Genomic DNA, 24,214 nt, shown 5'->3' with positions numbered 1-24,214 from the left:
ACAAGTTTTAAAAACAGCTAAATGTTCACTTGTGGCCTTACTTCTAGTAAGAAGTCAATTCTTTCTTTGGTCGGTTTCAGCAGCAGTTGGTGGAATCTTACTCCAATCACCTGTTGCTCCAGGACATTCCGAACAGTGTTGCATGCACAGACCTTAAAACAAATTTCTTCTAAATTTCTGTCACTGTAACACAATGGAAAGAAGTTGAACCAGATGTATCAATTCATTCTCTAGATGGATTGATAAACAGTGACTAGTTAATACGTGGTTGATAAACAATTACTAGAGGAATATCCCAAGTTAGTATTATACTCAAGGTGCTCATTAAATAACTGAATTAAAGATTATTACAAGCTAGAACACAGTCTCAATGTATTGGCCTATTTTTACAACATACTAGCTGATCTCCCTATGAATGTTCAAAATTAAAGATTTGGAAGGAAGTGCTGATAATTAAAGGTCTCTGCTCTAACCAGACAAGATTCAGCACACAAGACAACAACTACTTGGGTAGATGGCCTGATGGCTGAGCTTTTGCAGATTCAGTCTCAATAGAGCCTGGCCAGATCAGGTACTGCCTTGAGTCAGTAGTTTCCTGAAAGAGGTGGTGGGGGGGGGGGGGTCAAATTAAACAGGTCATATTGATCAACCAGGCCAGATTTAGAGAATCGAGGCAGAAAAGATTGGAGACAATGAATTTGTTTCTATATGTTTTGATGGTGGTTAAAAGTATCCTTGCAGAAATAAATTATTGAATTAAATGTATCACATGGATTTGGTTTGAATTACTGGTACTGTGTTTTTATTTCACATTTCAAAATGGTGATTGCCTGTGGGTTATACTTGGTGTACAAGCCAATCTTTATTTTTGGAAAGATTTCTCAAGGCCTTAAAGGTCAATTTTATCTACAATACCTAAATTGGCAACCTTGTCGAGAGAGAGAATGTGAGAATTTTTCTTAGCTTCTAGTCTGTGTTATATTTATACATCTGATCCTGGGCATAAAACTGGATTCTATTCCCCAGTGCTAATGCCCTTTAGTTTACAAAGCATGCAAGTTGACTGTCTCTCCCCCATTCCAAGACAAATAATAATAGTTGTTGTGCAAGCCAACAACAGTAATATTTCTAAACACAGATGAAATTGTAAACATTTTTACCCATTTTGAGCCATCTGGTAAAGCTCTCTCAGGACAGACTGCCTGAAGTGCGACAACAAGCTTAAAGTTATATTATCTTCAAGAAAAATGTCAATCAATCCCTGTAAAAGATGAAGAATGATTTCACAAGCACCATTATTCACTACATTTCATTTATACATTGCACAATGAAAAGCGTACTCTCTTCATTGGCCAATGGATCTTAATGCAGAATTGTAAAAGGCAGTTAGTACAAAACAGAAGGATTGATTAGCAGCTGCTGAATAAATAAAATTGAGCTTGTATTATAAACTGACAATTACTCCACAATCCCAACATCTTTCTTTGAAAAATCACCACTGCGTTTCCTTGCCAGCAGACATAATGGTAATGGCACTGGATTAGTAATGTCTGTCAACAGAGTTACTGGAATAGAAATTCAATTAATAAATCTGTACATAAAGCTAATGTTGTTAATAAAACAATGAAGCTACCATCAATTGTCTTAAAAAAACTACGTTGCTCACTAATGTTCTTCAGGGAAGGAAGTTTTCATTCTTATTTGGTCTCGCCTACATAGGATTTCAGATCCACAGTAATGTGGTTGACTCTTAAATGCCCTCCAAACGAACGAGCAAGCCATTCAGTTCAAGGAGAATTAGGGATGGGCAACAAATGCTGGTTTCGCTAGTGATGTCCACAATAACTTTTGAAGGTACTTTACGAATTGCTAATAGAGAACATATGACAGAGCTAATAATTATTTTTAAATCAACTATCACATCCAATGGAGTTATTTTCTGAATCAAGCTTTTAGTTTACAACTGTGAACTGATAGCATGTTGAACCAAAATCAAGGTTATGATAAGTTTGGGATGGCACAGGCAGAGGTGGTGGTCACAGTAACATAGCTTTCAAACCTATCTTTCATTTTGCCATTATCTCATTCATTTTATTTTGCGGTCTTTCAATGCATATAATTGCATACATTATACATTACACGGAATGTCAGTTAGAAGAGGATTAAATTAGACAAAGAAATTGCAAAGTTTTTTGTGTATTTTGATGCTTTAACTGGGCAACAGCTTCAAGGTCAGTCACAGTGCACAGGATTACACGAGTGGACAAAGAATTGGCTACAGCCATTGCTTCCCATAACAATATTGAAAGCTATAGGCAATCATATTTTAAGTTTGCTCCTGTTCCGTACAGGTCAATGAGAAACTTTGCTCTTAGTAGTTAGATATGTTAAATGCATTAATTTTACAACAGTATTAGAGCAGCAAGTTACTTTATTGATAGTGTACTAAAATAAAAAGAAAAATGTCACATTACCAAGGTATAACCTTACCTGGTAGTTACTGGATTTAATGCAGTGATGAACCCGACCATATGTTGTTAGCTGCAGTTCATTTGTATCAGATGGCGTTGTTAGCACTGCACAAGCCTGGCAATAACCGTCTAATCTCCTCCGGTCAATTTGACAGTGAACAGGGTTAGGTCCAATCTAAGAAGAATTTTTTTTTAAGAAAGTGAAACACACTAAAAGTAAACGAAGTAGTACTGCTTCATGAAAATAAACAATTCTATGTTTTTTTTTCTTGAATTTATTTCAACCTCCACAGTCCTCTCCCAACACAATAATCACTAATGTCTTCCTTGCTCTTGCACGGAGACATAATCTACAAATAGCACCCACATAACCAGTACTGAACCCTAGTTGACTAATTTCGCTGTCTACTTACTTGGCATCTTTTCCAATAGCAATCAAAATAATAACCCAGAGTACATCACAGTATTCACTTGGATTTCTTAGTTGACAGAACAAGACACTAATGCTACAATGACCTGTGCTCTCGTTCAATAACAGTTATTGTGCTATTAATTATGGAAAACAAGTGTTGGCATTTCCCATCATAATTCCTCTGCAACCGAGAGCAATTTCTGCACTCATGCAACTTATATGGAAATCCACGACACGCTGTCAGTAATTCTATGCATCTTCAAATGAGAGTTGCTGAGCTTCATGTGGCAGCAATCAGTTATGTTAATATAGCAGAAATGTTGTTAGTCTGGTTATCAGCTGCTGGGAAATACCAATTTTGTCACTAATTAAGTCTGGAATTAAATACAAACATCAATAATGGATTGTTGAAAAATTTGACTGACTCATTAGTTTCCTTTAGAGAAACAAATCTGCTGTCTTTACCCTGTCCGGTCTATATGTGACTCCTGTTCTCCAACAAAGTAGTTAATGCTTAACTGCCCTAGTAAGCCACTCAGTTTTATTCATAAATGTTCTTGTTACAATCTTCTTCAGGACAATACAAGATGAATAATGAAATTCAGGTGTTGCTAGTAATACCCACATCCAGTCAATTCACTTAAAAAGATTAAATATCATTGAAGTTATAAGAATTTAACTCTGTCTCACTGTAGAGAAACCCTTGAAATGTTACAGCTTGTTGAAGGGGATATAGCTGAGTCTTTAACAAGGTATTTAGTTTGTTACGGCCCAAGCCAGACCCCTCAAAATTAGCCCAGACCCGAACTTTACGAGTTGCTTTAAGCACGTGTAACGTGGATATTCCAGCAGAGATGCAGGTGGTCAAACCATGTCATTTTAAACAAAGTGGAATTTCTTTACAAGATTACCGAATGAAACACAAAAAGAGAACAGAATACAGAATAATTTAACTTATTTGAAAACCCAACAGATTAAACCGACTTAATTATACTGTTCTCAACACTTGCAACAATCCTCATAAATATCCCTTGGCACACAAAGTAAAATCAAACCCAGGTCATACAGAAGAAAAGCCAGAGAAAGGGGAAGATCAGCCTGGGCCTGCTTCTTTGGGTTCCAGCAGCTTTTTCAACTCTACTGTGCTAAAACCAAACCACAAACCTTCCCTTCATTATACAAATTTTTTTGCCTGAGACAGTATCTGTTAACTATAATCAAATTGGCCTCGAAACCCTTTAACTTGGGCTTTTTGGAGTCTGTGTCTCTTCAAGTTATGATCTCTTCAAAAAAAAGCTAAGGACACAACTATTGCTAAACAGGCTTATTCAAGCTGAAAAATTCAATTTTATGTATGCTGAAACCCTAACTTCTTCATTTTGAGAAATTAAAGTTTTTGAAATATTTTTCTAAAAAGTTTATATTTTTACCTGCTAACTTAACTTTATCAATTCCATGTGTATGTTCAAATATTTTTTTCATTTTTACAGATAAATTATAATTGGATGTATTCTGTGGTTTTAAACTTCTTTCTTGTTGTAAGAATACTTTATAGCGATCTGCTGCTTACTTTGTATGTTTACATCACTACTGATGGAGGTTGAGCTTCCCTCAACTTGGGACATTAATAAACTAATGTAGGAAAGGATGTCTACAGTGTAGAAATTGCTACATTTTTCTGAGTAACTTTCTTTAAGGTTGGTAGAGCGGTTCATTCCCTTACTACTGACTGGATAATCCAGCCTATAAGAATTCATTTGGAAAGTTTAGTTGGTTAAGGCAGTGAATGGATCTATAATATAAACAAGCAAGATTCTGGTATCAAGTCCTGATCTGTATTATAAGCTCAGCTCTGTATTATATGACAAAGCAGGAGAGAATATAATCAGATTCTAGATAGCAGGAGAGAATATAATCAGATTTGGTTTGACAGTCTACTGCAGAGCTTGTTAATATCATGGTTTGTAGATATGAATAATATACGAGAAAATTACAGTTATATAGTGAAAATTGGCTATGGGATCATTTGCAGTGTACCTTTGAGAGCAGTTCACTGGTTTTGAATAAATGTTCCTTTGCTTTTTCATAGGCTGAGAGGTTAGAAGATCCTTGACTGAAGAAAACTGTACCCAGATCATAACAAACCTGTAATTTAAAAAGATTTTGGTGGCAAATTTAAACACACTTTAAAATACTATTGTAAGGAACATATACATGCTTTCAATTTACTAATGTGCTAGTATAAACATTTTCAGACACAACTGTAGACTCGCATAGTTAAATAATAGTTGCATTTAAAAATAACTGTCATGCATAAGCTAAGTTACAAATATTACCAAAAACCATTATGGTTAAATCTTTTCTAATTAGTATGATATAAAATGTATGCAAAATAAGTATTCTTGCTTTGTTTAGAGGTCTTCTCTCCATGATCAGAGGTCATGGTGTATCATTGCAATAACAAAGTATATATAACAATACACTCACATTTGCAGTTTGTTAACTGGAATACATTATGTCTGAAATATGTAAGTGAATGGAGTTTGAATTGGTGACATAGTTCATGTCAATGTGCAGTACACTTGCACGTGATCAATTAGTAAACTTTATTTAGTTCCCAGAAATCTCAGACTAAACCTGTATTGAAGCAATATTTAAACATCAAAACAATTTTCTCACAACTAACTCAAAAGCAAAATACTGTAATCCTGTAAATCTGAAATGAGAGCAAAAACATTTTTGTTTCGTTTTGGTACATGTTTTGTTTTTACTTTTGAAACCAGTAATTTGGTGTCCATTGTATATCAAGTTAGCTCAGGTGCAACAAAAAACTAGAATGGCAGGGTAGGTTGGTGATAGATGTATTTTGGGAATAGATAACAGGAACATGGTTCATGTTTATTGCTGTCGAATGTGGAAGAAATATGCAATGAATTATGGGGCTGTAGAGAGGGAACTTGGATTGACTGCATTGGAATTTGAACTATTTGGTTTTTGCAGTGCAGATAAAGAAACGTGATCATACAGATCAGTGAATTAGTATATTTTGGTGGGAAGAAAAGGGGTGCATTGTTCTCCTTGGCAAGTAATTGGCTGATTAGGGTAGAGAAACAAAAGGATCTGGAGGTTTACTGATGATTTTAAATGAAGGAGAATGAGAGGAGGTTTGTGTGGAGCATGGATATTGGCATGATCTGTTAGGATGAATGGTCCGTTTCTATGCTGTAAGTACTTCACAAAATGCACAGAATGCAAAAAGTTAACAACAGGAAATACAAGGGCAAGGAAGGAGTGAATGAGAACCTACGTGAAAATATGGTGGACACAAAGTCTTTCAAAAGCAAAACATAGTTTTAGATCAACAAAAGGTAGCAGATTTAAAACAGAGATGAGGAGAAATTACTTCTCCCAGAGAGTTGTGAATTTGTGGAATTCACTTCCTAAAATAGAGTGGATGCTGGAATACTAAGTAAATTTGAGGAGGAAATAGATTTAGTAATGCCTTGGAGGGATACTGACATCAAGCAGGAAAATAGGAGTTGAGACCAAGATGAGATCAGTAACGATCTTATCAATAGCAAGGGTACTGAGCTGTCTACACAGACTCCTATTTCTTATATTTTGTGGTCATATGAACAATGGGGTGGAGTCCCAGGGAGTAAACTTCCACTCATGTTCGGAAAATGACAAAAAAAAATAAATGGGGACTTTGTTTAGGTTTTCACATGAACGGCTGCAATTATGAAGATGTCAAGTGAGGAAAGGTTTGAAGGAAATTTGTTTGCTGAATCAGTTGCTCAGACTTGGGATGGACCTGTTAAACGTGGTTTCACATCCAGAAGTGCTGGGAGCATTGAAGAGATGACAGAGGTTCAAAATGTATCATTTTAAAATCTGCTGAGGATTTCTGTGCTTGGAAGATAGCAGGTGAAGAACAATAATTGAGAAGAAAAACTGAAGCAGCTCTGGGATGGGCCAGAAAAAAGTGTGAATTAGTTGTCTTGCACAGTTGTCAACAGATAGCCGGAATGAACAAATGAGTGTTGCATTATATACTCCATTAAAACTTTTCTTAGTTCAACAGCTACTCTATAGACTTACTCAATTCAGGATAATATTTATGATCTATAATCAATATCCCAATACTACAAGCTTAATTCAGAGGAAATTCTACATTAATTGCTTATTCTACCAACTCAAATATAGTGAGTTGGAACTACTGGACACAATGTATATACAGGAAATAGTGTGAAGCTAAAATTGAAGACTGGAGAGTTTGGGTTATAGGGTGGGGCTGTTCCCTGGTGCATCAGAGGCTAAGAGGTGATCTTATTGGAGAATATAAAATCATGAGGGGGCATGGATAGGGTAAATAGCCAAGGTCTTTTTCCTAGGTGGGGTGTCCAAATCTAGAGTGCATATGTTTAAGGTGACAGGTGAAAGATTTAAAAGGGACCCGAGAGGTTTTCATGTAAAGGGTGTTGCGTGTATGGAACGAGCTGCCAGAGGAAGTGGTTGAAGTGGGTACAATTTCAACATGATCAAAGACATCTGAATGGCTATATGAATAGGAAGGGTTGAGAGAGACATGGGCCAAATGCTAGAAAATGGGACTAGGTCAGATTGAGATATCTGATCGGCGCAAACATATTGGACTGAAAGTATTTCCATGCTGTATGACTTAATAAAGAGCAATACAAGTTTAAGTAGCCATTATACATGTAGCAATGAAATAAAACACTTGCAACAAATCACAAGATCACTACTCAATTGTTACCTATCATTAAATGTCTGCTGTTTACAGTATGACAACATTCTGACATTTATATTTTTATTTAACCTTTGGACCACATTAGAAATCGAATATTAGCCAACTTGGACTTGTACAGCACAATATTGTGGTGCAATTTCATTTTCCCCTACTTGCACTAGCTGTTTAACAGGAAACATGAAACGCTTGCTGAGAATTACCTGGCAATGCATTTCATCCACACTGATGCATAATCCAGCTGCTGAACTTTCTGTTTCTCCATTCGCCAGACTAGGTTCTGCTGCTATCAGATCCAGTGTTCTCATTGTGTGAACATAGAGGTCAGTAGTCAATTGAAGTGCTTGCTCCAATACCAGAATGGAGTCTCCCGCTTGCTCCTTTAGCTATTTATAGAAAAAATAGATATTATTCTATATGTATCTTTAATTTAAATAATGCAAGCAGCTTATAACAGGTTAATCTGTGTGACCTGACTTCCCTAAATAAATCATAGTGTGTGTGGAATCGAAAAATGAGCCTCAGGATGTGTTATTTCTCCACACAATATGTATTTCTGGGCAACAGGAACACCTCCAAATCTGGACCCTACTTGTGATTGACCTCAGATGCCATATCATAGGAAGTAATCTGTCTTCTTTGTTCAACTGAGGATGGCAGGCCATTATGAGATAGAGGAGGGTATTTCAAAGTAGACAAAAAGGGGCCAGCAGCTCTACTAAGAATGGTGCAAATTTCTCAGGTGTACAGATGGGGCAACAGAAAGTGACAGCTGATCCCAATACTATAACAAGCAGTCATAGTCTACTCCACTTTGCTCACAGGGAAATGCTTCGAATTGAAAACATTTCAACGAGTTGTGCAAAGTATGATTTGGCTCTTTTAAAGTAACCTCAGTACATGCCTATCATGATGGCCTGACCTCCCACATTACGCTCACCACCTGAGAATTGACAAGCTGCAGACAAGGCAGATGATCTAGTCATTTACTGTTATTATTTGAAAATCACTATATATAGAGTAGCTGCCATATTTTCCCCATTATAGAGCCATACAGTATGGGCACAGACCCTTTGGTCCAACTCATATGCACCAACCAGATATCCTAAACTGATCTAGTCCCATTTGCCAGCACTTGGCCCATATCCCTCTAAATCCTTTCTGTTCATATACCATCAGATGCTTTTTAAATGTTGTAATTGTGCCCAATTCCACTGGCAGCCTGTTCCATACATACACCACCATTTGAGTGAAAAAGGTACCCCTCAGGTCATTTTTAAATCTTTCTCCTCATCTTAAATCTATGCCCTCTAGTCCTTTGGGCTCCCCTGCCCTAGGAAAAAATGCCTTGTCTATTTATCTTATCCATAAGAAATAGGAGTGGAAGGCAGGCCATTTGGCCCATCAAGTCATTCAATCATGGCTAATGGACATTTCAACGCCACTTACCCGCACTCTCCCCATATCCCTTAATTCCTTGCGAGATTAATAATTTATCAGTCTCTGCAGTGAAGACATTTCTGTTCTAAATTGACTCCGTCTAATGCTAAGGCTGTGCCCATGAGTCTGCGTAGCACATCACTGCTTTTACATTTCAACCCATTTACATTTGCTTTCTTAACCACAGATTCAACCTTCAAGTCAACCTTTAGAGAATCCTGTACTAGCACTCCAAGATCCTTTGTACTTTGGCTTTATGAATTTTCTCACCCTTTATAAAATAGTCCATGCCTGTGTTCTTTTTTCCCCCAAAGTGCAAGACCTCGCATTTGCTCACACTGAATTTCATCAGCCATTTCTTGGACCATTCTCCTAAATTGTCTAAATCTTTCTGTAGCCTCCCCACCTCCTTGGAACTACCTGCCAGTCCACCTAATCATTGGCGCACTCCGCCAGAATGCCCCCAGTCTCTTTGTCCAGATCATTTATATATAAAGTGAACAGCTGCGGCCCCAACACTGAACCCTGTGGGATACCACTTGATATCAGCTGCCATTCCGAAAAAGAATTTTTTATCTCAACTCTCTGCCTTCTGTCAGATAGCTAATCCTCAATCCATGCCAGTAGCTCACCTCGAAACCATGGGCCCTCACCTTATTCAGCAGCCTCCCATGAGGCACCTTATCAAAGGCCTTTTGGAAGTCTAGGTAAATAACATCCACTGAGTTTCCCTAGTTTCACCTTCTAGTTACCTCGTCAAAGAATTCTAACAGGTTTGTTAGGCACTACCTTCCCTTACTAAATCCATGCTGACTCGTTCTAAGTCGACCCTGCACTTCCAAGAATCTAGAAATGCCATCCTTAACGGTGGATTCGAGAATTTTACCTACACAGAAGTTAAGCTAATCGGTCTCTACTTTTCCAACAGCAGGGTTACAACAGCGATTTTTTAAATCATCTGGCACTTTCCCTGAATCCAGTGATTTTTCAAAGATTACAACCAATGCCTCCACTATTTCTTCAGCCACCTCCTTCAGATCTCTAGGATGTAGCCCATCGAGGCCAGGAGATTTATCAATTTTTAGACCTTCTAGCCTTTCTAGCACTTTTTCTTTTGTAACGGCCACCATACTCAACTCTGCCCCTTAGCTCTCCTTAATTGTTGGGATATTACTCAGGTCTTCCACTATGAAGACTGACAAAGTATTTATTCAATTTTTCATCTATTTCCTTATCTCCCAGCACTAGCCTTCCTGCATCAATTTGGAACAGCCCAATCTCTATTTTTGCTCTCGTTTGTTTCTTAAGTATTGAAAGAAACTTTTACTACCATTTCTAATCTTACTGGCTAGCTTACCTTCATATTTGATCCTCTTCCTCCTTATTTCTCTCTTTGTTATCCTCTTTGGGAAGACTACAAAAACAATCTTTTGATTTCCCAGTGGTTTTGGCCACATCAAAGGCTCTCTGTGATACATTTCCTGCCTTCCTTCTTCAGCTATGGTCGTCTAATCCCTCCTCCCCTCCCCCCCCCCCCCCCCCCCCCCACCACCCCTAAATCTTTTTCTTTGGGATGTACCTCTGTACTGTGCCCTCAATTACGCCCAGAAACTCCTGCCATTGTTGTTCTATGGTCTTCTCCACTAGGCTCTGCTTCCAGTCGATTTTTATCAGTTCCTCTCTCATGCCCCTGTAATTACCTTTATTTAACTGTAACACCATTACATCTGATTTTACATTCTTTCTTTTGAACTCTACCATATTATGATCACTGCCTCCTAAGTGTTCCCTTACTTTAAGATCTTTTTTAAAGTCTAGCTCGTTACAATAGCGCTAAGTCTGCTCCCAGCTTCATCTCCACAGACATGTAAATTCCCTCCTAAATCACCGACAGTCTTTGTTTGCACCACCTTCCTGAGCAACAAGTTCCAGACCATTATCACAGAAAGTGCGAGGTTTGTTCTACATAATTCCCTGCATCTTTTGACCAAAGCCTTAAATCTATATCACCTGTATATAGAATTTAGGGATTCTGTTTGCCAAGCTGAGAATTTGTGTTGCAGATGTTTCGTCCCCTGTCTAGGTGACATCCTCACAGCTTGGAAGCCTCCTGAGAAGCGCTTTTGTGATCTTTCCTCCGGCATTTATAGTGATTTGTATCTGTTGCTTCCGGTTGTCAGTTCCAGCTGTCCGCTGAGATGGCCGCTATATTGGGTCCAGGTCGAGGTGCTTGTTGATTGACTCTGTGGATGACTGCCATGCCTCTAGGAATTCCCTGGCTGTTCTCTGTTTGGCTTGTCCGATAATAGTAGTGTTGTCCCAGTCGAACCCACGTTGCTTGTCATCTGAGTGTGTGGCTACTAAGGATAGCTGGTCAAATCGTTTCGTGGCTAGTTAGTGTTCATGGATGAGGATCGTTAGCTGTCTTCCGGTTTATCAGAGCGCAGACTGTAGTCCTTGCATGGGATTTTGTATACTACATTGGTTTTGCTCATGCTGGGTATCGGGTCTTTCGTCCTGGTGAGTTGTTGTCTGAGAGTAGCTGTTGGTTTGTGTGCTGTTATGAGTCCGAGTGGTCGCAGTAGTGTGGCTGTCAGTTCAGAAACGTTTTTAATGTATGGTAGTGTGGCTAGTCCTTTGGGTTGGGGCATGTCCTCATTCCATTGTCTTTCCCTTAGGCATCTGTTGATGAAATTGCACGGGTATCCATTTTTGGCGAATACATTGTATAGGTGTTCTTCTTCATCTCTTTGCAGTTTTGGTGTACTGCAGTGTGTTGTGACCCTTTTGAACAGTGTCTTGTTGCAACTTCATTTGTGTGTGTTGGGGTGGTTGCTTTCGTAGTTTAGGACTTGGTCTGTGTGTGTGGCTTTCCTGTATACCTTTGTGGTGAATTCTGTGTTCGGTGTTCTCTGTACCATCACTTCTAGGAATGAGAGTTGTTGTCCTTTTCTTCCTGTCTAGTGAATCAGATTCCTGTGAGTATGGCGTTGATGACGCGGTGTGTGTTCTCGATTTCTGTGTTTTTAATGATTACAAAGGAATCATCTACATATCTGACCTAGAGCTTGCAGTAAGACTGTTTGATCTAACCTTCGCATTACTGCTTCTGCTATGAGTCCAGAGATGGGTGAGCCCATGGGGTGTGCCGTTGACTTGTTCATATATTTGGTCGTTGAGTGTGAAGTGTGCTGTGAGGCACAGGTCTTCTCCCAAACCTAGAATTTAGGGAGTTAGGTAGAAATTTGAAAAGCAGGATCTCCAGGGTTGTAATCTCAGGATTATTTCCCATGCTACATGTTAGTGAGGGCAAAAATAGGACAATATTACAGTTGATAATACAGTGTGGCTAAATAGCTAGTGTATGAGGGAGGGCGTCATAAATCTAGATCATTGGGATTTCTTCCATGGAAGGTGGAACGTGTACAAAGACAAGGGATTTGCTAGCTCTGTTTCACAGGGTTTAAACTAGTGTAGTGAGCAGTGTTCACAGCGTGATCGCCTCCAAACTGGGGAGACTAAATACAGATCAGTTGGCTGCTTTGCAGAACATCTACGCTTGTCTGTAAAATCAGCCCCAAGTTTCAGAATGCTTGCTACTTCAACACAGTGTGTTCCCATGTGAATATTTCTATCACAGGCCTAAAGCAGTACACTAGGAAGCTCAAAGAACAGGATCTCATTTTCCACTTGGATCCGAAAAGCTACAGGGCCATAACAGAGAGTTCAACAACTTTATAGCCTAACTCTGTCTTCCTTTTTTTTTAATCCACCCCCAGACCCTGACATGACATGGTTGCTTCCAGCACAGTCTGTCCATTCTCTCCTACTTTCAGCTCTCATTATTACTTCTTCAGCTTCTCCTCTGTCTTGGCCACAGCAGCCAACTTTATTTTCATCATCTAATTTTGAAGATTTAATCTTAACATATTGAAAACTACGAAAATAGATACAGAGCTCGGTTATTTGCAAACAGAAAGAATACATTGTGTTTGTTTCAACTCAACAAAATAGGCGAGAGCCATTTTCTCGACAATACTTTGACCACAGACAACCTACCTAGTTTTTTTTTGTAGATATTTTTATTGAAATTTAACATTTTTGCAAATTTACAAAAATAAACAAAACTCTCAAATACAAACATTGATGTACAATTAAATCATATATACAATAGTCATAATTTAACAAAGAAAAGAGAAAGAAAGAAAACAAAAAAAGAAAAAAAAAGAAACGAAAAAAGAAAGAAAAAAAAAACTCAACTTTCTACTAATCTAACCTATAACTAACCAGAGTGTATACCTAAGTCTCTTACATGCTCGGAATGTATAAACATCAAATATAATAAAACCCGTATTCACGCAGGATTCCTCTCCCAAGGGGCCCCGGAGCAGCCCGGTCTGAAATCTTCACTAAATAAAAGCCCTTGTTAGGATAGCCGAAATATCTGCATTTATGTAATTCAAAAAGGGCTGCCATATTTTATAAAATAATTCAGTCTTTCGGTGCACCATATTTGTGAGGAAGTCAAGGGGGATATATTCCATAATTAATCTGTGCCAATTTGAAAGTCCAGGGGTGCCCTCAGCCACCCAGTTCACCAAAATATTTTTCCTTGCACAGAAAGAGAGAATAGAAAATAGTCTCTTCCCATGCATATCCAGAGATGAGAGGTTCGAAAAGCCCAAAAGGAGAGATACAGGGTCCACCCTAATTTCCGTTCCTAAAATTTCTGTCAGGGTATTTGCCACTTTAGTCCAGTATCTGCGGACTTTCTGACAAGTCCACAGACAATGTACAAGAGTACCCACCTCTATTTTGCATTTGGGACACATTGGAGATGCTCCTGCCTTAAATTTTGCCAGTCGAGCCGGAGCTATATGGGCCCTATGAAGTATCTTTAGTTGGATAGCCTGAGTTCTGTTACAGATAGCAATTCTTCTAGCATTTTCCCAAATGTCATTCCACATATCCTCAGAGATTTCTAGCCCCAAGTCCTGCTCCCATGTTTTAAGCAGGTCATCCATGTCTCCTGAGACTCCATCATGTAGCAAATGGTATATAGTACTAACGGAGGATGCCCCCGCTGGTCGTAAGACATTACGTTCTCTGTCTGATTTATAAAGACTATCTATTAATGTAGTCTTCCTCTGTATATAATCTCGAACTTGGAAGTATCGAACGAGATCCCCATTAGGTATTCCGAATTTCAGACGCAGCTGCTCAAAGGACATCAGGATCCCATCTTTAAATAGGTCCCCTAAGCATGAAATGCCCCTGGATTTCCAGAGTTTAAAGGTGGCATCTGTAATCCCCGGTTGGAATCCCCATGCGCCTACTATTGGTGCATGGGGGGGATGTTTTATGTGAGTTACCCTCATTTTGCCGCATTATATTCCAGGCCTTAATTGTGTTTAATATTATGGGATTTTTACAGTGGTCTGTAATGATTTTCCTCTTATCTGAAAATAAAAGGTTAATAAGTGGGTATTTTACTTGGGAGGCTTCGATATCCAGCCAAATTGATTGTGGATCAGATGAAACCCAATCAGCTATGTAACTTAGTAGGGAGCTTAACTGATATTTCCTAAAGTCTGGGAAGTCCAGTCCTCCCCTTGCCTGTGGAAGCTGTAGCTTCTTCAGCTTAATAAGGGGCCGTCTATGGTTCCAAATAAAGGAGCCCAACCAGCCATATAATTTACGTAGGGCTAGCCTTGGCAGCATCAGCGGGAGCATTCTCATAGGATATAAGAGACGGGGCAGAACATTCATTTTAATTAATGCTATTCTCCCTAGCCAGGAAATCGGAAGGTCTCTCCATCGCTGGAGGTCCTGCCTTATCCTTTCCATTAATTGTACAAAATTAGCCCTATACAGCTGATCAAATACTGGCATGATAAAAATACCTAAATATAAGAAGCCCTCCAGGGACCAACGGAAGGGAAAAGGGGATCCGTCCATTAAGTGGGATATCATAGCCAGACCACCCATTGGCATGGCTTCCGATTTTGAAAAATTAATTTTATAGCCTGAGAATGCACTAAATGTATTAATAACTTGAATTAGACGAGGCACTGACATTAAAGGATTACTGAGGAATAAGAGAACGTCATCTGCATAGAGGGTAATTTTGTGTTTACCTGTACCAATCCTCGGGGCCGTTATATTAGGATCAGTCCGGATGGCTTCTGCTAATGGTTCGATTATCAGTGTAAACAACAATGGTGAGAGAGGACATCCTTGACGGCAGCCCCTACCCACACTGAAGCCATCCGATCTTAACCCATTAGTAATAACAGCTGCTTTGGGGTCATTATACAATGTTGAAACCCATTTGGTAAACACCTGTCCAACGCCAAACCTTTCCAATGTGTAAAATAAATATGACCATTCAACCCTATCAAATGCCTTTTCCGCATCCAATGAAATTACTACTCCTGGTATCTTTCCCTGATGACAGGCTTGGATCATATTCAAGACCCTTCTGATATTATTGGATGATCTGCGGCCCTTAATAAATCCCGTCTGGTCCTCCTTTATAATATATGGCAGTACCCTTTCTAGTCTTAGTGCTAACATTTTTGAGAGAATTTTAAAGTCTACATTTAGTAAGGATATTGGTCTGTAAGATGCACAATCTTCTGGGTCTTTTCCTTTTTTGAGGATAAGAGAAATATTTGCTTCTTTCAGCGTGGGCGGGAGACAGACCTGACTATGCTCAAAATTATACATATCCATAAGTGGGTCAACCAATATTCCTGTAAATTCTTTATAGAATTCAGCTTGAAAACCATCCGGGCCCGGTGCTTTTCCGCTCTGAAGTTGCCTAATTGCCTCAAGTATTTCTTGGACTGTTAAAGGGGTATTTAGGGCCGACACCTGTTCCGGAGTCAGGCCCGGGAAGGTCAAATTTTTAAAAAATGACTGCATCCTCCTAATCCTATCTTCACAATCCTGCGATCTATATAGTTCAGAATAAAATTCTTTAAAGGTCGCATTGATCTTTTTATGATCATGAGTCAGGGTACCTGTACTTTCCTTGATGGTCGGAATAGTTTGAGGGGCTTTCTTTTTCTTTGCAAGAAATGCTAAGTATCTACCCGGTTTGTCGCCATATTCATATAATCTTTGTTTCGCAAATAATATTTCCCTTTTAGCCGTTTGAGTAAGCGCGGTGTTTAAAGCTGTCCTAAGAGCTGTAATCCTCTGCAATTTTGTGATAGAAGGTCTATCAGCGTATGCTGTTTCGGCTGCTTTTAGGCGAGCTTCGAGCAGACGCTGTTGCTCTCCCTTCATTTTCCTCTGGGTCGCTGAATAGGAGATGATCAAACCTCGTGCATAAGCTTTGATGGTCTCCCATATCATTGACGGATTGCTAGCCGTACCAGTATTAATTTCTAAAAACGTTTTAAGTTCTTGGGAGAAGTACTTTAAAAATTTGCTATCTTTTATCAGGAAGGGGTCCATACGCCAATGCCGAGCAGATGTCCCATTGTTCTTTACCTTAGTTTCCATGTATACAGCGGCATGGTCAGAGATTGCTATAGTACCTATTTTACAGGTTGCTATAGAGTTTAGAAAAATCGATGGGGCAAAAAACATATCAATTCTTGTGTGACATTTATGTGGATTAGAGTAGAAAGAAAAATCTCTACCCTGTGGATGGAGACATCTCCATACATCTACCAATCCTAATTCTTTATTCAGGTCCGCCAGTTGTCTAGATCTGGGAGATACTCCAGCGGCACTCTTGGGAATCCTGTCTATTTCCGGATCCATAATACAATTAAAGTCTCCCCCTATAATTGTATGACGGGCACCAAAGGCCATCAGTTTTGAAAAAGCTTCCGTTATGAATTTAAAGGGGTGTGCCGGGGGGCAGTATACATTTAAGATCCCATATTCCTCTCCATTTATGAGGGCTTTAATCAAAATATATCGTCCAGATTCGTCTTTTATCTGATTTAGAATTTTCAAAGGGAAGTTCTTCCGGACAAGGATAACGACTCCCCTGCTTTTTGAATTAAAAGAGGAAAAAAAGGCCTGATCAAATCCGCCCTGTCGTAATTTTAAGTGTTCTTTATCCGACAGGTGTGTCTCCTGTAGGAGAGCTATATCAACTCTCTCCTTCTTAAGATTTGATAATATTTTCTTCCTTTTAACTGGCGAATTACTCCCCGACATTCCAGGTGCACCACTTAACCGACTGTTCAGCCATAATCATCTGGACAGATCCGAGACCCCTCGGGAGGGGAAACCCTATCTAGAACATCTCGAGCATGGAGCATGCAAGATTTACAAAAGTAAAGATTCTCTGATACACTCAAAACAATATAACAAAAAACTCTTTCTAAATATAAAAAATATAAAACATTCCGAATTGGAGATTTTCTCCCTTGTTCCCAGGGAGCGTCACTTCCTCTCCCACAGTCCATCTTACCCTCTTCCAACCAGTGCCCCACCCTTGACCCAGGTGTTCCTCAATAAAATGAGGAGAATTCAAATATAATATAAAGCTAGAGTTAACAGTGAACACCCCACCCCCACCCACACCTAAATATATTTGGGAATATTAATACCATATATAACTATAAGATTACAATCTCAACACGTATTACTTAAATATAATACCACAAAATAACAGGGGAAAGAAAAACAACCCCGCTCCTAAAAACAGAAGTAAAATAGAATAAGGTAACCACCTCCCCCCATCAACATTAACCAAACGCCCCAACATATATATATACATACACACATAGGGGGAAAGATAAGAAAAGATGAAGGGATGTAAACCAAAATAATGGGAAAGGCAGACCAGCGTCCACACTCTCTTACAGCTTATTTAAGAGAGTCCAAGAATTCCTTAGCCTTCTCCGGTGATCCGAAGTTATACATGGATCCTTCGTGGCTAAGGCGTAGCGTCGCTGGATATCGTAAGGAGTACTGGATATTTAAGTCCCTTAGACGCTTCTTCGCCTCATCGAATGCCTTCCTCTTTCGGACCAAAGCTGGGGAGAAGTCCTGGAACAGCATGATCCTGGATCCTTTGTGGGTCATAGCTTGGGGATCTTTTCCCAGATTTCTTGAGGCTTCCAGGAGCATCTGCCTCTCCCTATAGCTCTGCAGCTGGAACAGGACCGGGCGTGGGCGCTGGGTTGAGCCGGGCCCACGTACTGTGACCCGGTAGGCCCATTCTACCCTTACCTGGCCTGATCCAGCCTGCAGATTTAAAAGTTGTGGCAGCCAATGCTCTAAGAATGCTGTCAGCTGGCCTCCCTCTTCCTGCTCGGGAAGGCCCAACAACCGAATATTTTTTCTACGACATCGATTTTCGAGGTCATCAATGTGGTTTTCTAGGTTCTGGACTCGATTCTCGAGTAAACGGATGTGGTCGGCTGTTGATTTTATCCCAGTCTCTGAGGCTGCGGCCTTCGACTCCACTTCTCTGACTCGGCACTCCAATTCCTGAATGTCTCTGCCCTGCTTCTGCAGCTCGGCTGATAGTGCTTCTCTGCTCTGCCGAGACTCATCGATAAAAGCATCAATCTTCGCCTCCCACCTGGCAAACATCTCCTCAAAGCTCATCTTCATTGGTAAATCTCCTGAAGTGGCTGAAGACACCTTTGTTGCAGCTGAAGAGGGAGAGGGTGGGGGAGGGGTCCCTGCTTTCTTAGAGCCGCCTGTTCCCTTCCCTTTACTCATTTTCCAGCTAGTATTAGACTATTTAAATGTACTAATAGGTAACTATTTAAGGTTAACAACTATTATAAATGGTTTAGTGAGTGTGGTGGGGGTGGATAGCCCACTTTTCCCAAGTTTTGGGTAGAGCACTGTGGACTCAGTCTTGCTGGGTCGCCGCCATCTTGGATCCCCGTCAACCTACCTAGTTTAAAATTTAACCAGAGATTGGCAGCTAACTGTCAGTAATCATCTAACTGATGCATTCTCCATGATGACGTCTCTACTACCCAGAGTCCATTTGTCATCCAGTTAGGATTCTCTTCTGATTCAGTATAAATATGGTTTCTCCCTTACATTGGCACTGTTTGTGAACTGGCCTGCTGAGTGCTGGATGAAAAGCTTTGACAAATGTGTTTTCTGCAACAGTCAAGTTCTGCTCTGGTAGTCTAAAAATGGCCATTTGCTCTGAAATAACTTAAGTACAGAATCTTGACACATTTTAGGAAAGTATGTCTTTGGAGTTTCAGGAGAGTTTCATCTTTATTCATTGTAGTAGTATTGGGCTGTTGACATTTTTTTTTAAACAAAGAAAGCACCTTCCTAACAAGTTCATGTTTCACTTCATAATTCCCTCAAACAATTTTAGAATAGTCAGAATGAGAATTCTTAATCAGAGATCAGATATAGCTCCAGAAAGGTTGATTCAATTCTGAGCTCAACTTCAGACAAAGGGACTTGCGTAACCTACAGGGACCTCTCTTTCAGCAGATCCCACTTTAAAAGTCTTTTCATCCACTCACAACATAATGAATTAGTATTTCCATCTACAGTTAATGCAGCAAAAATTCAATAATCTAATGTCAATAAATGGTCAGGATGTTGTATTCTGCATTTGTTATCAATTATATTCTAGTCTTAACATGGACAAATCCATGGGGATTTGCTAATTTTTTTTAAAAAGTGATATAAAAAATACACTAAAACTCTTAGACACTTACAACAATGTAACCGAAGTGCAACAGTGGCACTACATCTCAGAAACAGCTGTGATTTTCCAGAACCAGTCTTTCAAGAAACTGGATAGCAAGGATTTCATAGTATTATAAAGTACTGGGCATATACTTGGGCAGCACAGTGGCACAGTGGTTAGCACTGCTGTCTCACAGCGCCTGAGACCCGGGTTCAATTCCCGACTCAGGCGAATGACTGTGTGGAGTTTGCACGTTCTCCCCGTGCTCCGGTTTCCTCCCACAGTCGAAAGATGTGCGGGTCAGGTGAATTGGCCATGCTAAATTGCCTGCAGTGTTAGGTAAGGGGTAAATGTAGGGGTATGGGTGGGTTGCGCTTCGGCGGGGCGGTGTGGACTTGTTGGGCCGAAGGGCCTGTTTCCACACTGTAAGTAATCTAATCTAATCTAAATACCTATTTACAACAATGATGGACAGATAAAGATTGTCCAATCCATCCAACCTGCCCCACTTAATTGCGGTACCTTGTCTCTTGTAACTATCCATCCCACCCAAAGCCCACGCGAAACTTGAAAGAGGTAAACAGTCAGATGAGGGACATGGTTGGGGGTTGGGAAGGATGGGGAGGAAGGAAAGGAGGATGGGGAGGAAGGAGAAGAAGAAACAATTTGGGAAATTCTTTTCCAACTGATCAGGGCAAACAGAGCTCTTCCAGGAGTTCTTGAGGCCCTGACTTATCTGAAGCATCCATTTTTTGCCAGGATAAAGGGTCAATCACATATTGCACTCAAAGATTGATTCAGCAACATCAGAGACAGATCATGTACTCTAGCTCAGCCAACCACAGGTTTCAAATGCATGTATAGTATAGAGAGGAGAACTAAAATGTCCATATTTTCCAATGCTTCATTGGAAAATGCTTCAAAACACAAGTTTCTTAGAAGACAGAGGGTGGTGATGGAGGGTTGTTTTTCGGACTGGAGGCCTGTGACCAGTGGAGTGCCACAAGGATCGGTGCTGGGTCCTCTACTTTTTGTCATTTAAATAAATGATTTGGATGCGAGCATAAAAGGTACAGTTAGTAAGTATGCAGATGACTTACAGTGAAGAGGGTTACCTCAGATTACAACAGGATCTAGACTAGATGGGTTAATGGGCTGCGAAGTGGCAGATGGAGTTTAATTCAGATAAGTGCGAGGTGCTGCACTTTGGGAAAGCAAATTTTAGCAGGACTTATACACTTAATGGTAAGGTCCTAGGGAGTGTTGCTGAACAAAGAGACCTTGGAGTGCAGGTTCATAGCTCCTTGAAAGTGGAGTCACAGGTAGATAGGATAGTGAAGGCGGCAGTTGGTATGCTTTCCTCTATTGGTCAGAGTACTGAGTACAAGAGTTGGGAGGTCATGTTGCGGCTGTACAGGACATTGGTTAGGCCACTGTTGGAATATTGCGTGCAATTCTGTTCTCCTTCCTATCGGAAAGCTGTTGTGAACCTTAAAAGGGTTCAGAAAAGATTTACAAGGATGTTGCCGGGGTTGGAGGATTTGAGCTATAGGGAGAGGCTGAACAGACTGGGGCTGTTTTTCCTGGTGCGTCAGAGGCTGAGGGGTGACCTTATAGAGGTTTACAAAATTATGAGGGGCATGGATAGGATAAATAGGCAAATACTTTTCCCTGGCATCGGGGGGTCCAGAACTAGAGAGCATAGGTTTAGGGTGAGAGGGGAAAGACATAAAACAGACCTAAGGGGCAACTTTTTCACACAGAGGCTGGTACGTATATGGAATGAGCTGCCAGAGGATGTGGTGGAGGCTGGTACAATTGCAACATTTAAGAGGCATTTGGATGTGTATATGAATAGGAAGGGTTTGGAGGGATATGGGCCAGGTGCTGGCAGATAGGACTAAATTGGGTTGGATATCTGATTGGCATGAACGGGTTGGACCGAAAGGTCTGTTTCCATGCTGTACATCTCTATGACTATGACTCTATGTCTTCACAGATTGAAGTTTCTTTACCTTTCCACTAAAGTACTATTCCATTTAAGAATACAAACTAAGAAAATTTGATATTGCTTAACAGTTGTTTTTCAAAACATTAATAGAGCAAGTACAAAACTTACGACTTTTAAAATGTTATCTGTCAATTCTTTTTCTTGCTGCATCTGATTCATTCTGTGCACAAGAGCAGAAAAGAACATGTTTAATAGAACACGAAATTCCAGTATAGCGTGTAATGGGCAAATGCAATGGTGAACATACACCAAAACATTGCCCTCTGCATATGAAATTCCATTAGCTCACGGGAGGATTCGAAGCTTTCTTCATATAATGTTTTAAATCAATCTGAGCAGTTTAATGTTCCACTTAAAAACTGAACATCCACCAATGAAACACTGACATTAGTCTAGATAAAAGAGGAACACTGTACTTAAGATTCTACGATTAGGCTTTTGGCTTTTCGATCCCGTTTCGCTATCCAAAAAAAATCATTATAGATCTGCCTGTGGACTCAACTCGACTTTCCTGTCTCATGCCCTAACACTTGGTTCCCGTCAATCAAAAATCTAACTTTGCCTTTAATAAATCCAATTATCCAACTGCCACTGCTTTCTGAGGAAAAGAATTCTGCAGACTTACAACTGAGAAAAAAAAAATCCAAGCTCAGTCTTAAAACGAGACCTCTTATTCTAAAACTGTGAGCCCAAGTTCTTTATTTTCTCAACAAGAGCAAACATTGCTCCAGCATCCATCCTATCAAGTCTCTTCAGAATTTTAAATCTTGAAACATGAGAGATGATGAATTGTGAAAGGACTAACAAGGAAAGGGAGTACACGTTGAATGGTAGGACCCCAGGAAGAAGTCTAGCGAATCAGAGGGACCTTGGTATGCATATCTAAAGATCCTTGAAGGCAGCAGGACAGATAGATAAGGTGGTTAAGAATGTATGAGAGATATTTGTCTTTATTTGTCAAGTGTCAGTAATATGCCCTTCAGCACCTCAAGTCTGTCTACTTTTCAGTTCATGGCTGATCATCTACCTCAATGCCATATTCTCAGTACTATCACCATATACCTCCATGCAATCAGTCATGAGAAATCTATCAATTTCTGTCTTGAACTTACTCAATGCCAGAACTTCCATAGCCCTTTGGGCCAGAGATTTCACCACCTCTGAGTGGTGAAGTTCCTCCTCATTTTGATTCTACATGGCTTGGCTTTTATTGAGGCTGGTGAAATCAGTCTAGTGAACCTCCGAAGTACTCCCTCTCTGGCAAGTACATCCTTACTTAGGCAGGGGGACCAGAATTACGGACAATTGTCCAATGTTGTCTTACCAACATTCTGTACAACTGAGACAAGGCTAACTTTCTCTTTTGTTCAATATATTGTATCAGTGTATGACACTATGATCTTTTGCTGTAAATTCTAATGTCCTATGATCCTGCCCCACCAGCTACCTGACAAAGGAGCAGCACTCCAAAAGCTTATGCTTCCAAATAAACCTGTTGCACTCTAACCTGCTGTCAGGTGATTTTTAACTTTGCCCAGCCCACTCCAACACCAGAACCTCCACATCTTGCTCTTTTCTGTAATTTATGAAGAAACTAACTGCGGCATAGCAATATATCAAAAGGTTCTGATTACTTTTTTAAAAGTTATTTTATCATATGTGGTGAATTAAATTGTGATTAAAATACTTAATTCTGAGATAAAACCATCTGCCAAAATCATCTACCCGATATTAAGCACTCAAATACATCAAGGAACTTGACGCAGTGGAATTGTTCCAGCCTCTGAGCAGGAGGCGCGAGTTCAAATCCCACCTGCTCCAAAGATGTGCAATTACATTCTGATCAACTTGGTCAGGAAAGTTTTGTATCAAGGAATTCAGGGGTCTCTTGTGACACAGTGGTAATGTCCCAACTTTAAGCCAGGAGGCCAAGGTAAGAGTCCCACCTCCTCCAGAAGTAGATAGTAACATCTCTGAACAGGCTGATTAGAAAACATCTACCTCAATGAATTATTTTTGTTAAAGATGTCTTTTTGCTTTAGAATGAAAGTTCTAAAACAATTGCTCCAGGTGATAGTAGTTCTATATTCATCAAGATACAATAAAGTTTGCATGCTCCAATAGAGGCATTCAAGAGTTCTCTATGACTTGTTTCACTTTTGGGTATATGGGCGCACACACAAAATTTAATTTATGATTATTTGGATAGAAATGGTGTGCAGGGATATGGGGAAAGGGCAGGTGATCAGCAGTAAGGAATAGAAATGGTGCAGGCACAACAGGTTGAATGGCCGCCTTCTATGCCATAACAATTCTGTGATTCTGTGAATAGACAATCTCAGGGTAAAAAACATTTTTCAAAACTAGGAATATTGTGAACCTGAATTCCCAGCTATAACCACAGTGAAGTGTCCATTCTGTTCTGTTTTTCTAGGTCAGCATAGCATACAAATTCAATAAAACA

The 24,214-nt window shown here is 39.8% G+C and overlaps 1 protein-coding gene across 2 annotated transcripts in view; it reads right to left on the bottom strand.

Moving 5' to 3' along the window:
- ints8 (integrator complex subunit 8) overlaps positions 1-24,214 on the bottom strand; it is a 91,664-nt gene that overhangs the window by 42,182 nt on the left and 25,268 nt on the right. For both annotated transcript variants that reach the window (XM_060823686.1, XM_060823687.1), the window contains exons 6-11: positions 21,859-21,910; positions 7,855-8,037; positions 4,921-5,028; positions 2,491-2,646; positions 1,161-1,261; positions 42-183 (exon numbers count right to left, since the gene is read on the bottom strand). In XM_060823686.1, coding sequence (XP_060679669.1) covers positions 42-183; positions 1,161-1,261; positions 2,491-2,646; positions 4,921-5,028; positions 7,855-8,037; positions 21,859-21,910 — 742 coding nt within the window. The remainder of the gene's footprint in view (positions 1-41; positions 184-1,160; positions 1,262-2,490; positions 2,647-4,920; positions 5,029-7,854; positions 8,038-21,858; positions 21,911-24,214) is intronic.

The sequence above is a fragment of the Hemiscyllium ocellatum genome, chromosome 4 (genome assembly GCF_020745735.1).
Source record: "Hemiscyllium ocellatum isolate sHemOce1 chromosome 4, sHemOce1.pat.X.cur, whole genome shotgun sequence".
Taxonomy (NCBI): domain Eukaryota; kingdom Metazoa; phylum Chordata; class Chondrichthyes; order Orectolobiformes; family Hemiscylliidae; genus Hemiscyllium; species Hemiscyllium ocellatum.
Note: the sequence above shows the minus strand (reverse complement) of the source record. Positions and strands in the feature narration are given on the sequence as shown.